The 13,606-nt window shown below is 42.5% G+C and overlaps 1 protein-coding gene across 13 annotated transcripts in view; it reads left to right on the top strand.

Moving 5' to 3' along the window:
* Window positions 1-3,314: 3,314 nt before the first annotated feature.
* The window catches only part of citb (citron rho-interacting serine/threonine kinase b), a 28,163-nt gene continuing 17,871 nt past the window's right edge, over window positions 3,315-13,606 (top strand). For 11 of the 13 annotated variants that reach the window (XM_078087284.1, XM_078087282.1, XM_040196776.2 and 8 more), the window contains exons 1-8: window positions 3,315-3,527; window positions 6,707-6,812; window positions 7,557-7,700; window positions 8,014-8,133; window positions 11,444-11,614; window positions 11,749-11,802; window positions 11,936-11,989; window positions 12,466-12,606. In XM_078087284.1, coding sequence (XP_077943410.1) covers window positions 6,804-6,812; window positions 7,557-7,700; window positions 8,014-8,133; window positions 11,444-11,614; window positions 11,749-11,802; window positions 11,936-11,989; window positions 12,466-12,606 — 693 coding nt within the window. In that variant the 5' untranslated portion in view covers window positions 3,315-3,527; window positions 6,707-6,803. Of the gene's footprint in view, window positions 3,528-3,831; window positions 3,954-6,706; window positions 6,830-7,556; window positions 7,701-8,013; window positions 8,134-11,443; window positions 11,615-11,748; window positions 11,803-11,935; window positions 11,990-12,465; window positions 12,607-13,606 lie in introns of those variants that run through there. The other 2 variants (XM_078087276.1, XM_078087275.1) reach the window with 2 other exon arrangements.

The raw sequence follows: 13,606 nt of genomic DNA, 5'->3' as shown, positions 1-13,606 counted from the left end.
TGAGTTGATTGCAAATACATGAAAAACAAAAACAACTTTTGTGTTTTGAAACATTACATACTTTACTACAACATGTTGCTTTTACAGTTATAACATTTCTATACAAAAAAATCCAGAAGAAATAAACAGGAATATTTGACTTACTGCCAGGTTTTTTAGTAGATGAAATGCAGTTTTGTTATTGTCGAAAAGATGATTGTATAAAGCTTATCGTCATGAGTGTTAATAAATATACATGAGTCTAATACATTGCCTTCCCTCTTTGGATGAAGATAAACATAAAAAAAACTCATCACCATTGATATTTACTGTAGACTATTGCTCCCTCTGTGGAAAAGAAAGTGTTATTACATTCACATTCCTCCAAATGTATGGGTAAACAATAAGTAGCCTACTTAACCCGCACAGCTTGGTTGTTGTCTTATTTTGACCAATGCTTCTCTATGATTATAGGAATTAGGATGGAGATGTAAAAAAAAGGTTTTCTCTTTGACTTCGCATAGCCGCAGTATTCATAACAAACCACAAACACATGATTTCCCTCAGAGAGCATAAATAGCATTTAGTCTGTGATGGATCGTCAACAACAACAATGAGCTTTGTCTATAAATCCACGAGTGATCATCCATCCCTTTTCCACATCTTCCAAATGAGTGGCAACAATAAGTTCCCTCCGTGCAGATCGCTCTTGTAAGACATTTAATTACATGAGTATCTAGATCAGCGCTTCCTGTTCTGTGCTTATGTAACAGCGACCCTTAGTCATACTGGCCTGACTGTCTCTTTTTCAACTAATGCAATGTTTGGCTGTGTGTTACATAACAAAACTAGCCTCTTCTAACCTCTAGATTGCAGTATTTCTCTCTGATAGCTCTATATTGTACCAACGTGACACATGGATGCAGCTATTTCAATGTTTTTCCAGTGGATGGCAGTGTTTTTGCACCGTTGCTTCACATGGAGCCCTTGGAAAGATTGTTCCAAAGCTGTTATGGAGATACTGCTCTGTCTGACCATTTAAGTTCCCGCCCTGATAACAGTTTCAGCCTTTGCTGACCTGTGAGAAAGGTACTTTAATTAAGAATTTAGCGTTATTTTGCAGTAATGGAAAAAAGTCCTAAAATGAACAGCATTGTTTTTGCAAACAATTTACAGATTTGAATTGTGGACCAAATTCGAAGTGAGTGGGTAATACTTAGTAACACTGAATTTATTACAGTAAAATCCAAGTGAAAGATCTCAATTTCTGCCTTTGCAGAAATAAGCCGGGATTTGCTTCATACACATACAATGTCTTGTTGCTAGGCAACATCAGCATGATGCCTCTGCCTCAACCCATTGCTCCAAATCCCTGTGGTCGCATTGCAAAAGCGAGCATAATCATACTAAACAGAAAGTATTTTACTTGTGTTAACATGATCGCTTAAACTTGTGACTTATATGTAGTATCTTCATTGTGGCCTACGTACATTTTACAATATTGTCTACCCGAGGAGCAGTAATCTATAATAGCAATTCTGGTTTTAGCATTGTTGTGCATTTATAGTAAATGCATTTACTATAAATGCACAACCGGTTGTACGATTGCTGTGAAGGATTGTCAGCCTGAAAGAAGTCCCATACCAGGAACACGTGGCAACATGTTATGTAATGGAATCATTTCTTTCCCAAGGATATGTGAGGATCGGTAAGAAAACCTCTCACTGAGCTTCTTTCCCTGGACAGATATTATGTTGCATAGGTGTCACTTTCAACACATGGCTTCTGTAGTTAAGCCCTCATCCTGGGCCCGTGTGGGAAATCCATGTATTAAGAGCTCTTTTTCCAGATATAGATTTTTTTTCTCTTTTTTAATCAGTGTATCTGCATCCAAGTGAGCTAAAAATAAGTAGGATTAACGCATTAGAACCAGGAAGCAAATAAAAATAAATCTCTCAAAATAGGGAGTTGGAAGTGAGATATGATGTGCGATCAGATTCCCGGACAGCAGAGATGCAAGATCACTCTCTTTCAGTTAAACACAACCCAGCCGAGGTCTTCCCTCACTTTCGACAGATCTACAGTCATAAAAGTCTAATTAACAACCGGTAAGCGGTATAAGTGAGCATTATTCTCACTGATTACTGTAACTCTCTGTGATTGCACAGCGCTGTGCTCTCACCTTCTGCGCTGATGTACGGCTGCATGCCAGGTTACTTTCTGCCATCTGTTGTGTTATCTGTCTCTGTGAGTGTGTGTGTGCAGTTTGCAAGTCAGTAACACTGTGACATGTCACTTGGCTGACATTAGCATTCAAACTAGAAAATTGAGGTGAGTCTGATCGAATGTGTCAGACAACTGGGGACCTTGTTAGGGTGTGACATGGGCCGTATTACTGTTTGGTACAGTAAAACTTCAATGTGTTTTGTGACACCCTGTATATTCTGTAACAGTACTGTGTTACGTTGGTGTTCCAGTGCCTGTAGTTTATAAGCTATGCACTGTCTAGTTGTTGTTATTGTGAGGAAAACAAAAAAACAGAGAGGAAATAGAGAAATTAATGATTATTATAAAGCTCCTGTTCAGTCTTGCTGAGCTTCATCTAAAGCAGAAAGAACACTTTTCTAAAAATATAAGTGAAAAGTAGGACTCAAAGGTTCATATTTCCAGCCTATATTTCAGAAAATTGTTCTCATAATCGGCACCACAATTACGGAATTGTGCGCCTTTTGCTGGAATTGCAACAATTGACTTCTTGAGCACAGGTGAGTATACGTTGCTATTTATGAACTATTGCACAAAATACGTTTACACTGGCTTCTTTGATCAAGCAATTGTCTGCATCCGTCTTTAGTTGTTGTTGTTTACATGCAGATGAAAGCAGACTATTACTCCAACACATCTTTTCCCTGCCAGTTATTATTGCCTTTAATTCTGCTCATTAGAGGTAATTTAGCTGCACAACTTTGTTCGTCGTTGTTAGTAACTGACATGAACGTGCGGTACTTTGCTAAACTATTGGGAGCGGACTGTGAACGCGGTGGGTCAAGCGGCGTGCATTAGTGTGATTAGTGACGGCTGCTGCAGTACAGCGAGAGGAAGAAAGCGTTTGGGGGTGGTAAGGGTGAGAGAGAGAGAGAGAGAGAGAGAGAGAGAGAGAGAGAGAGAGAGAGAGAGAGAGGGAGAGAGAGAGAGAGGGAGCTTCCTCCTCCGTGATCACCGGTCTGCTGCATTACTCTACAATGCTATTTCTCTTTGGTCCTCCACTCCCTTCCTCTCTCCTCCGCTCCATCCCTCTGCCAGCGGTAATCTCCGGTCTCCCCTGCGACTACCTCACAGCTTTCTGCCCGGCCACAGTGCGTCTCTCTCTCCCCTCGGCTCCCCTCTCTCCCGAGTGAGGATGACATCCCCGAATTTGATGAACCAGCAAAGCTCTCATTCCGGCTGGTGGCTTCCGAGGGAGACCCCACGTGAACGGGCTTACTGGACGAGGAGGCGCCGCGTCTGAAGAGCTTTGTAGAGAAGCTGTCAGCTGTAACAGCATCTGAGTGAGTGTTATTCTGCTTTACTTCTGGTCCTGCTGCTGCTATTGAGGATAAGGAAGTCCGGTGTCGCTCTGAACTGCTACGGGGCATTGGTTATTTCCTCCTGTGTCAGCGTCTATGTTGACTGACTGACTGACTGACTGATTGACTGACACCACAGCTGAGAACGCGTGGAGCGACGACACGGCATCGGGAGCAGTGAGCTTATGCAGCAGCTGCATCTGGTCTGTCAGGAATGAGCCTCGTTCCTGGTCACGACACCGAAAATGCTGTCGTGCTCTCTCTCTCTCTCTCTCTCTCTCTCATCGCCTCAAACAGATGACTATCACTCCCCGGCGTGGAGTTCAAACTCCTCACTATATATAAACCACGGACGAGGAAGTTTTGAGGCAAAGTTTCCTCCGTCTGTCATCCAGGGACTTTCCAAAGGTGCAGTAGAGGTTGAGGTTTGAAATCTGTGTCTGTATCTGTCAGTATGTGGGAAAAAGTATGACAAGATGAAGACTGTGGTTGGAGGAAAGTATCTCTATGGTAACAGCGGGTTTTTTTCTTTGCCAAGCGGGGAGAAGAGGCGAAGGAAGCTTGCTGCTTCGTTCTGGTGCCTCTTCAGTTGGATCCCAAATTGCAAGACGGACGGGACAGAATATTAATGAAGAGACGAGAGGAGTGCGTAGTCACATCTGTCGATGTTTATTTTAATCTCTGTTTAGCTGTTTGTTGAGGCGGATCAAATTGGCGATAGATGGAAGCGAGGAAATGAGAGACACCTGTGCATAATCAAAAAGAAAAGTGCTCTCTGCAGAACAGACCTGCCGATGCTAATGTGAGTTGTGATGACAGAGAGAGAGAGAGCTCTGCGGCTCCATATCCTCAAGTGTCATTTCCCCCAAAGCCTCCTGTAGAAGCCCACGCTGATCCTCTGTGTCATTTGGGTTTGTGATATAATGATTGACTGGGTGCTTAGCTCACTTTTGTAGATCGTGATATTCTGTCAACTCGACTAAGAATGGTTGATGCATCAGTGCCACAGCATTCAGGTAAAGGTCTGTAACCGAGAGTGTCTTTAGTGCCATAATTAAGCCACCCTGTTAGTACCTATTCAGCCATCATAAACCATCAGCAGATGATTAGTGATTGAAAGCTAATTGTGGCATTAGTTGGATGTGTTGACACTCCTTCTATTGCAACACGTTCTACTGGAAACCGGGGAAGTGCAGCAAAGTGTTACTGGTAATAACATTTTCATTGTCTTAATGGTTTCATCAGGTCTCATGCATCTCCAAAAACCAACAGCTCCCTTAATATTGAGCACAGATTCCTTGGATGAGGGTCACAGTCACAGGTTTGCTGAAATTAAACTCCCCTCAGGGAAACGGGAAACCAAGTAGCTGGAAAACATTGTTTGCATGACTGAGGTATTACTAATTTATTGTTTTCATGACAACGGGCACCCCATATCTCTGGAGAAGAACGATTAAACCAGGGTAGATGGTGGAAGTTGCCACTCGAGTGCTGATGGACCACACAGCAGGACTGGCTACTGGTCAGCCTGCAGACCGCGTGTAGAGCAACACCATGACCGGGATGCAACCTCTCCACTCTCCTCCTCCCCAACTCCTCTGACTCACCGATCAGCACACGTTATTCAACCAACATAAACAGGCTCCAACGCTGAAGCCAACGTTCCTCTGAATGTTACTGTGATGCTGTTGATGAGCTCACCAAATGGTGCCACATTTCTGATTGCAGGTACTGTAATTATATCGCTCCCTGGAACAAAACGTCCATATGTTGCATTTCAATGACATAAACATGGAAATGTTTAACGCGGAGAGGCCGGCTGCCGTTTCCCGTAGTCGTAATGAGCTTTTAAAAGTATAGTTATCAGTAACTGGCCAGCTGCACAGTCAGTTAGCTCAGCTCATTATGGGGCAGTCAGCAAGCACTTGAGTCTGAGAGGAAGACAGGCAGATCCGAGTCCCATCTGCCTGGATGGCACCCTGTAACCCACCGTACCACTGGCTGGCTGGCTGTACAGCACTAAACCATTGTAGTGTGTTGTTTGTGCCTGGGCTCATGTCGATGCTAAGCTGTGTCAGCTTCGATCTTCTTCTGGGGGCCGTTCACTTCACTCTCGGCGGACGTTCGGTCCGTGATGGAGATCCGCTCCCCAGGTGACGCGCGTACCCCGACAACCTTGCCGCCCGGCTCCAGAGCCGCGGATGAGAACGGGACATGTCACGGCACCCATGTGATGCGGCTGCGGGCTGAAGAGCGGCAAGTCGCCCGAGGAAGTCGACCTCGCCTCACTCTTGGCTCATGTATCATCGCTCGTGGCGAAGCACCAGGCAGCAGGGTTTCTGATGCAGATTAGGCCCGTTCTGTGGGGCCTGCGCTGTTATCGAAAGACTCGCCCCTCAAATTTGGCCAAAAATGTGATGCTTCTAGAGACATATAGTTTACCCAGTAGAACGAATCCCTCCCCTAGAAACAGAAGCCAATATATATGAACATTTGCAATCATGCAAGAATAAAACCACTGAGCAATCCACTAGAATCCTGATGTTAGCGGAGCTGCGTGTGTTTCTGTGGGGAGGAGTGGGTGGCGAGCCTCTGCTTTTTATAGACACGCTCCCTCCGTCGCTCATTCTTCTGCCTACCTCTTGATCACAGGAGCTGCCAAAAATATCCAGCGGTGGTAAAAGAGGCTGTTGTGTGAAAACAAGCAGGTTATTTTTAGACTCTGTAGAGCCGGAATACGAGTCCATATTTGGTCAGCGCAGTGTGGATCTGCTGGGAACAACATACTGTATCTGCTTGTTATCTGTGGGATCACGTTGCGCTACACGGGTCTTCAGCGCTTGAGCGCAGAGTGTTAATTGATTTTCTTGGTATCAGAATCAATTTCACTGTTTGGGGCTAACGTCTTATGGACTGTAATACCAGTTTAAAAGATACACATTTAGATTCTGTGCATCCGATCACTTGTCTGACGAGTGTCGGAACACAAATTATGGAAGGTTATTTTGTCCAAATGACTGAAAAACTCTAATCTACAGTGTGATTATTATGATAGGTAAGTGTTTTACATAAGAGCATTGAGTCAGCCCTTCAGCTTTGATAAGAGGTTTTACATGAAGATTGTCTCCCATCCTCTCTCTCCACGCTCTCCTCGCCTACAGATCAGTGACAACTCATCCATCGACTCCGCAGATAAGTCTGTCCCCTTTGGAAAAGTCTCATTCAGGAATCAGAACCGAAGGACTCACAGCTGGACACATGTCACAGGTATTACTCTTCACATGGTAAGAGTTAGTTTGCCTCTTCACTATAGCTGAGCTACAGTGAGTGTGTGTGTGTTTAATTATTCTAGTGGTCCACGTCACAAAAAACATATTTTAGTCCACGATTAAGCACAGTACAACTTTTTAACACATGGTATGAAATTAGTACAATCACTGAAAAACATACTAATAAATGTATTATATTTAATATTTACTACATTAGTGATTTCTTACTTACAACTTCCATCACATATTATGATTTATAAACCAAATGCTAACTTTTTTACAGCAATACCTTCTGAATATGGTAATAGATCTATAGGTTTAATTCTAGTACAATGTTATAATTTATCACTGGCTCCAGCCCCATGCTGTGGAGTTGTGTTGTTGTGTGTGTGTGTGTGTGTGTGTGTGTCTGTGTGTCATACCATACACTCAGGGCTGTGACTGTGTGTTTGCGCTGCCAGCCCGGCTGTTTTCCTGGTTTCCAATGATCCTTAGGCCCAGTAATGCCGTAATGGATCATCTAATTGTACCATCAATCCCTACCAATGAGTCCCACCAATAATAACCAAGTCCGATCTTGGGATCTTGCTCACACACAAATATAACAAGTGCATTGCTACTAATATTGTTGAGGGACACAGAAAAAAAAAAGGTTATATCTGCTGACATCCTTGAGCTCGGGATTCATTAAAGGACACTGAACCGTCTGGAAAGCTGGTCCATGCCTCGTTCTTCTTTCCAGGTCGAGCCGGAGATTTCATATTTCCAGGGGAAGATGTCTGACCTTGAGTCAGTGCTGCAGCAGAAGGATATAGAGTTGAAGGCCTCGGAGACCCAGAGGACCATCCTGGAACAGGACCTGGCAACCTACATCACAGAATGCACTGTGAGTAGCCCTGTAGCCACTGCAGGGGACGCACATGGACTGCTGTGCTCGTGCCAAAGCTGTGTGTGTGTGTGTGTGTTTACATATCTGAGTGCATACAAGGACAGAAGTGCTGGGAGATTTCATGTAAAAACAGAAAATCCTTTGCACGACAACTGATTTACAATTGAATTTATACTAAACTTAAAACTTAAACAATATAAAGGAGATGCTTGTCAAAAAGATAGACATAGATAAACAGAATAATGTGGTGATACTACGACATTGTGATCCTCTACTGACCCACTGACTGCCTGACTTGACTTGGTTCCAGAGTCTGAAGCACAGTCTGGAACAGGCTCGAATGGAGGTCTCACAGGACGACGATAAAGCTCTTCAGCTCCTCCATGACATCCGGGAGCAGAGCAACAAGCTCCAGGAGATCAAAGAGCAGGTAGGACCACGTGTTATTACATCATTGGGTTGAAATGCATTTATTAAATCCTACTGATGTGGGATCTGCATCACAGCCACTTCAGATTGGATTTGAGTTTTATTTACTGTATTATTCCTAAAACAAATCAAATCATCTCTCTTCAGTGGTTTGAACCCAGTACTTTTTTACTTCTCAATTATATATTTGCAATAATGTATTGTGTAAAGCATAAAGCGGGAAAAAAAGTTTGAAGGCAGAGGATTAACTTTGCAATTCATTGATGCTTAAACCTCAATTCAAGTTCAATCTGTTGTTCATTCAGTTATTTGCAAGAAGGAACAGTGCAGTAGTGAATTAAACAAGCTGTAGTTTCTCTGTATAAAGTGTATCTTAGTGTCAATCCTTCTGAAATCAGGAATTCTATTAATGGAGAAGCCTTAATTACTGAAATCTGATGAGTGTGTGGCATTTGTTAGTTTTTGAGCTTTCACGTATATATTTCCTTGAGGTTGTGGCAGCACCATATGACCGAGTGTTGCCAACTGTGAGAATTAAGCTGTTACAAGATTGACATTATAGGACACAAATAGAGAGCACGAAGATTCATTTTCCGGGCATCGTCCATCATTTTTCTTTTCATTTTTTTTGTTAGAAAAGGTAATAGAAAAGCAACCTGTTTTTTTCCAGCCTACACGAGTGCCGGTTACCAAGCACTGGGCAAATTGTGCAATGGTTGCTATGGTGATGGGAGCCATATACCTACGAGTGTTGAGAGCACTGATGCAGTGGGCAGGCTGTCGTGACGAGGTGCCGAGGCCTTAGCTCATATTGTTTGAGAAACACAATAGACCAACTCAATATTATTTATCCATGGAAGTCTTATATTAATAAGCTATTTTGATGAGGATGACTTGGAATTCTGCGTTCGTGCATTCATGCATACACTTTATTCTTCAACGTCGAAAAGGTAATTTACCAGCACTGTCTGATCTTAAAAACCATTGCTTTTGATCATCATAAAACTTTTGATTTTGAAGTTATGCATTTCAATAATACAATACTTTATTAAAAAAAAGGTGCTGCATGCAATCCTCAGACCTGAATTGGTCCTTTTGAATATTGAAACAGGTTTTGTAGCTTTTTCCATATATCCTGTGCGTATTCACATACGCATATTCACATACGCACAGGAGAAATAAAAACGCAAACGTCAGTGTTATAGCACAAGTTGTAAATCGGTTTCTTGTTCTTCTGCGTTTGTATCCTTATGGTTGAAATGCTATATTGTCACCTTTGTGACTCCATATCTTTGCTGTCGTCATGAAATTAATCGTACAAATTGGGGATCACTTTGGGACAAATGCTTCAAAGTTGTACCGACAAAAATAGGTGTGTGAAAAATGAAAAAAGAGAGCTTAATAGAACGTGGAGTCTTGTCTAGTTTGTCACCTCCACACACCTGCTGCATGAAGTTAGCATGATTGACGCATTGTATTTTTTTTAAGTTACAGAAAATGTTAAACCATCCTCTTTTATTCTCATTTCATCCATAAGGCCGTGGATGTCCCTCAGGACGCTTTCACCCTGACACAGATCAAGCAGTTTTTGGACTGCTAGCTTGACATTTTTGACGTTCTTTGCTACCGAAGCTCCTGTCAGTCTTTGTCTCCTGCCCAGCGGAGCTCTACATAAAGGTCCAGATGTGTTTGCTAGTGAGCTGTCTTCAGACACTAGTGGTGTCAGAGTGATATTCCTAAAACACCTCAGAGTGTAAAGCACTTCATAATGTGCATGACTGGCCACAATCAAAAAAAAAGCAAAGCCCTCCATCAATAGATAAATTAAATGAGAAATACTAAAGTCTTTCTTCAAATTCATGAGCATAGTTTGCCGCTCATGCACATCATCTGGCTTTGTGCTCCCGTAGGTGCCTCTTAGCTGGGTATTTATTTATGTCAGCTAAATCCAGCATTTCATCGTGAAAAGCATCTGTCTCCTACGCTTTCCCATAAGACTGCAGAGCTTCTCATTTCCATGCAGAAACCTTGCGGTGCTGGATCAACAAACAGCAGAGACGATGGATTCATATTTAAGAAAAGCAACGCGTGCTAAAGCCAACATGACTTGCAAACATATGCAACTATGAAGAAAACTGCGCTGTTTCTGTCTTGAATAATGCATTAATCAAAGGAAAATCTTTGCCTAATAACAACCACTGAGAGTTGTACTTGTTCCACATTTCTAGTGATAAGTGCTTTTAGGACAGATGTTTTGTTGGAATAAAGAATAGCGTGATTCAGTGCTCCACACGTCTGCAGTCCGTTAACTTAATTAATAAGCTGAATTCACCTTTCTTTAATGTTTTGCCAAAGAATTACTGACATTTGAAAACTAAAGTTAGCATGCAGGAGATCCAGCAACTTCATGGTTCAACCTTCTTCTGTGGAGCCAAAACGATCGGTGCTTTTTACTGACTGACCCACACGAGGCAGTTCCAATTCACACGGAAGGCCCAAACGGGCTAACGAGCCCCTCAGGCGCTCATTCACGGTTATTTGTCTACTTCCATGTCTTCGGCTAAACTATTTTTGTCCATGTCGGATGTTGTGCTCTTGTCCAAATCCGTGTCAGTCCCCCCGGATGCACATGGATGCTGTTTTTTATTACGTGTGCTTCTGGCTGATGAGGAGGGTGAAATTGGATCTGTTAGGCTGTGACTAAATACTCTTAGACAGACGTGTGCACTAAGTGATTCTGGCTGATTTTTTTCTCTTTCTCTGTTCATTGCCCCCTTATATTAGTGTGGCTATATTTGATGCAATTTTGGAAGTGTCCTTGTACTCTCTGAAGGAAAATATTGAAAATGTATGACATCTAACATTTCTTATACAAGCTTTTTAGTTACAAACCTCCTCATCCTGTCGACTTTTAAGTGCTTCTGCACAAATCTTGTATGAATGAGTTTGTTCTCATAAATGATGCAGAGGCAGAAGAACATTTTCTTTTAGGCCAAACAACTTTGAGTTATTTTTCACTCACAACTTTTAATTGGCTGTTAAAAAAAAGGTTTCATGTAAGCTATTAAAAAAAAAGCAACCAGAATTTGAAAAGATTGTGTTCCATCCCAGTTACCTTCTGCTCTACTGAGTGGAATTCCATCAGAAATGTATTTTCTTAATGCTACTGCTCCTTTTGTCCTTTTGTGTGTAGAAGTCTCCTGTCCTCTCGTCCTCACTCTTCTTCCATCCTTCCCCCTCCGTCCTCTCTTTGCATCTTTGTCTTCGCTCCTTTCATTTCGGGCTTTTCCATCTATTTTCCTCTTGAACAGGAGTATCATGCCCAAGTGGAGGAAATGCGAGTGTCCATACGACAGCTGGAGGAGGACCTGTCCGCTGCCCGTCGCCGTAGCGACCTCTACGAGTCTGAGCTGAAGGACTCTCGGCAGAACAGCGAGGAATTGAAGAGGAAGTCTGCGGACTACCAGCACAGGATGCAGAAGGTCCACGCTGGTTCATTATGCTGACATTTGCATGCTAAAGAGGTTGTAAAGGTGCAACAATGTGATACAATGCGACGTTGTGAAACGTCTACGTTGAGGAGAGACCTCAACGTCTCAGTCTTTCATCTTCACAGGTCAAAGAGCAAGGCAAAGCCGATACAGAGGAGATGATCACCAAGATGGAGAAGGTAGAAAATGGAGTTTATTTAAGTGTAAATACATCATGTCATTGCTGAGGATGGTGAAATACATCTAAACGAGGACAGTGAGCATGAATATCTTAATCACTCAACATACCACAATGACATTTTTCTTTTTCAGACCAGTGTTGAACAGCAGACCAAGATCCAGGATCTTCAAGAGAAGCTTGCGAAGGTAGAATAGCTGCGCCCGGATGATTAATGAATAATTGATTTGAGCCTCTGCTCCCAAATGCAAGAGATGTAACAGCATTTCACCCCTTTTAGAGCGTGTTAACGTCTTTTTTACCCTGCGTGACCTCATTCTTTCCCTCCCTGTCGCTCTCTAAACTACGGTACACGCTCCAATTTGCTCTACGGTTTTACTGCTTCATTATCAGAAATCGTCAATTGTCTTGCCCTAGAAATGAATATTTAAAAGCGCCATCCTTCCTGCAAAGATTACGCAATGTTGTTGTTGCTGTGAAGGCTGATTGAGCCATATTATGAATGTATCTACTTCTGACTCAATGCAAACTAAGAAACAATAAGCACAGCTTTTTTTCCCTAAAATAACATAATTACTACCAATTGCCAGACAGTTTTTCAATTAGACGAGGTCAATATAAACACGTTTGAGTATTTGTATGATGCTTTTCCTTTAACATCCAGTCATTGAAGGCCACCGCTGAGGCCACTGACCTCCTTCAGAGCATGAGAGTGGCCAAAGATCGCGTGGAGCGAGACATGGAGCGGCTACAGCACAAAGAAGACTCCAGTGACAGCCTGCGTAGACGCCTCCGTGAGACTGAGGTACACACACACACACACACACCTCTGTCCTCACGAACATAGTGCACACACACACTCTGACATACAGTGTGCGTGTTGGTTCTCGTCCCCTGCATGTTTCTTGTTGTTGTTCTGGTTTTCGTGTCAGACTTGTCTTTGCCACATCACAGACTTTGTTGTTTAGAGTGTTGCAGAAATAAATCTGTCTTCTGCTAAGCACAAAGAAACCCGCATGTTCTCTTAACATGTTGTTTTTGCACATTCTGAGGAGCACTTGTGCTGTGAGAGCATGACAACACGTCAGATACTCTGCATTTTGACACACGTGATCCGGGTTTGAAAAGCAAATCCAGGTGTTCATGTGATTTTTGTGAAGCTATCTGGCTTTCACACTTTGAGTAAAAACTAAACCAGATGGTCTCTAAGCTTGTTTTTTTCATAAACTGTGTCCATTAAGACTAAATTGTGAACTGATTAGCATTTGGTTGTGGAAGGTCGAGGTCAATAAGTCCCATTGTTGTGAACGGAATAATGGGTGGATTATTTTATGTAGATGGACGCGAAGCAAAAGGGTCTCAGCTCGCATCTTAAGTATTGCAGTGTTACAAAAAATGCTACGAAAAGATGGTCATTTTAGTTGTTATGAGTTCTTATTCAACAGCACTTTCCATTGAGCACTAGACTTTCAAATTTGGTAATTAGCATAGGTTAATTTGGAGGGAACAGTCAGAGGAAAGAAAATACTCACATGGTCAAATTTAAACAGCTCTGAAGACCTCTCACCTCATCTCACACGAATGCTAATGGACTCTTCGGAACCATTGTGAGCAACTTGGAATAATGAGATGTTCATGAGAGAAGTGCGTCACTAACAAGCCAAATGGACCCGGCTGCTAAGTAATCAATTGTTCCTTAAAGTGGTAATCTTAAGTTTTCTAAGCTTTTCTGCGAGATGTTTATTGAGGTCCACAGGCAAAAAAAAAGGGCAGTTTCAAACCACGGAACTTGGGATTTCAACCTG

This window comes from Gasterosteus aculeatus, chromosome 13 (genome assembly GCF_964276395.1).
Source record: "Gasterosteus aculeatus chromosome 13, fGasAcu3.hap1.1, whole genome shotgun sequence".
NCBI classification, from domain to species: Eukaryota; Metazoa; Chordata; class Actinopteri; order Perciformes; family Gasterosteidae; genus Gasterosteus; species Gasterosteus aculeatus.
The sequence above is the reverse complement of the archived record's forward strand: the minus strand, read 5'-3'. Positions and strand labels throughout refer to the sequence as shown.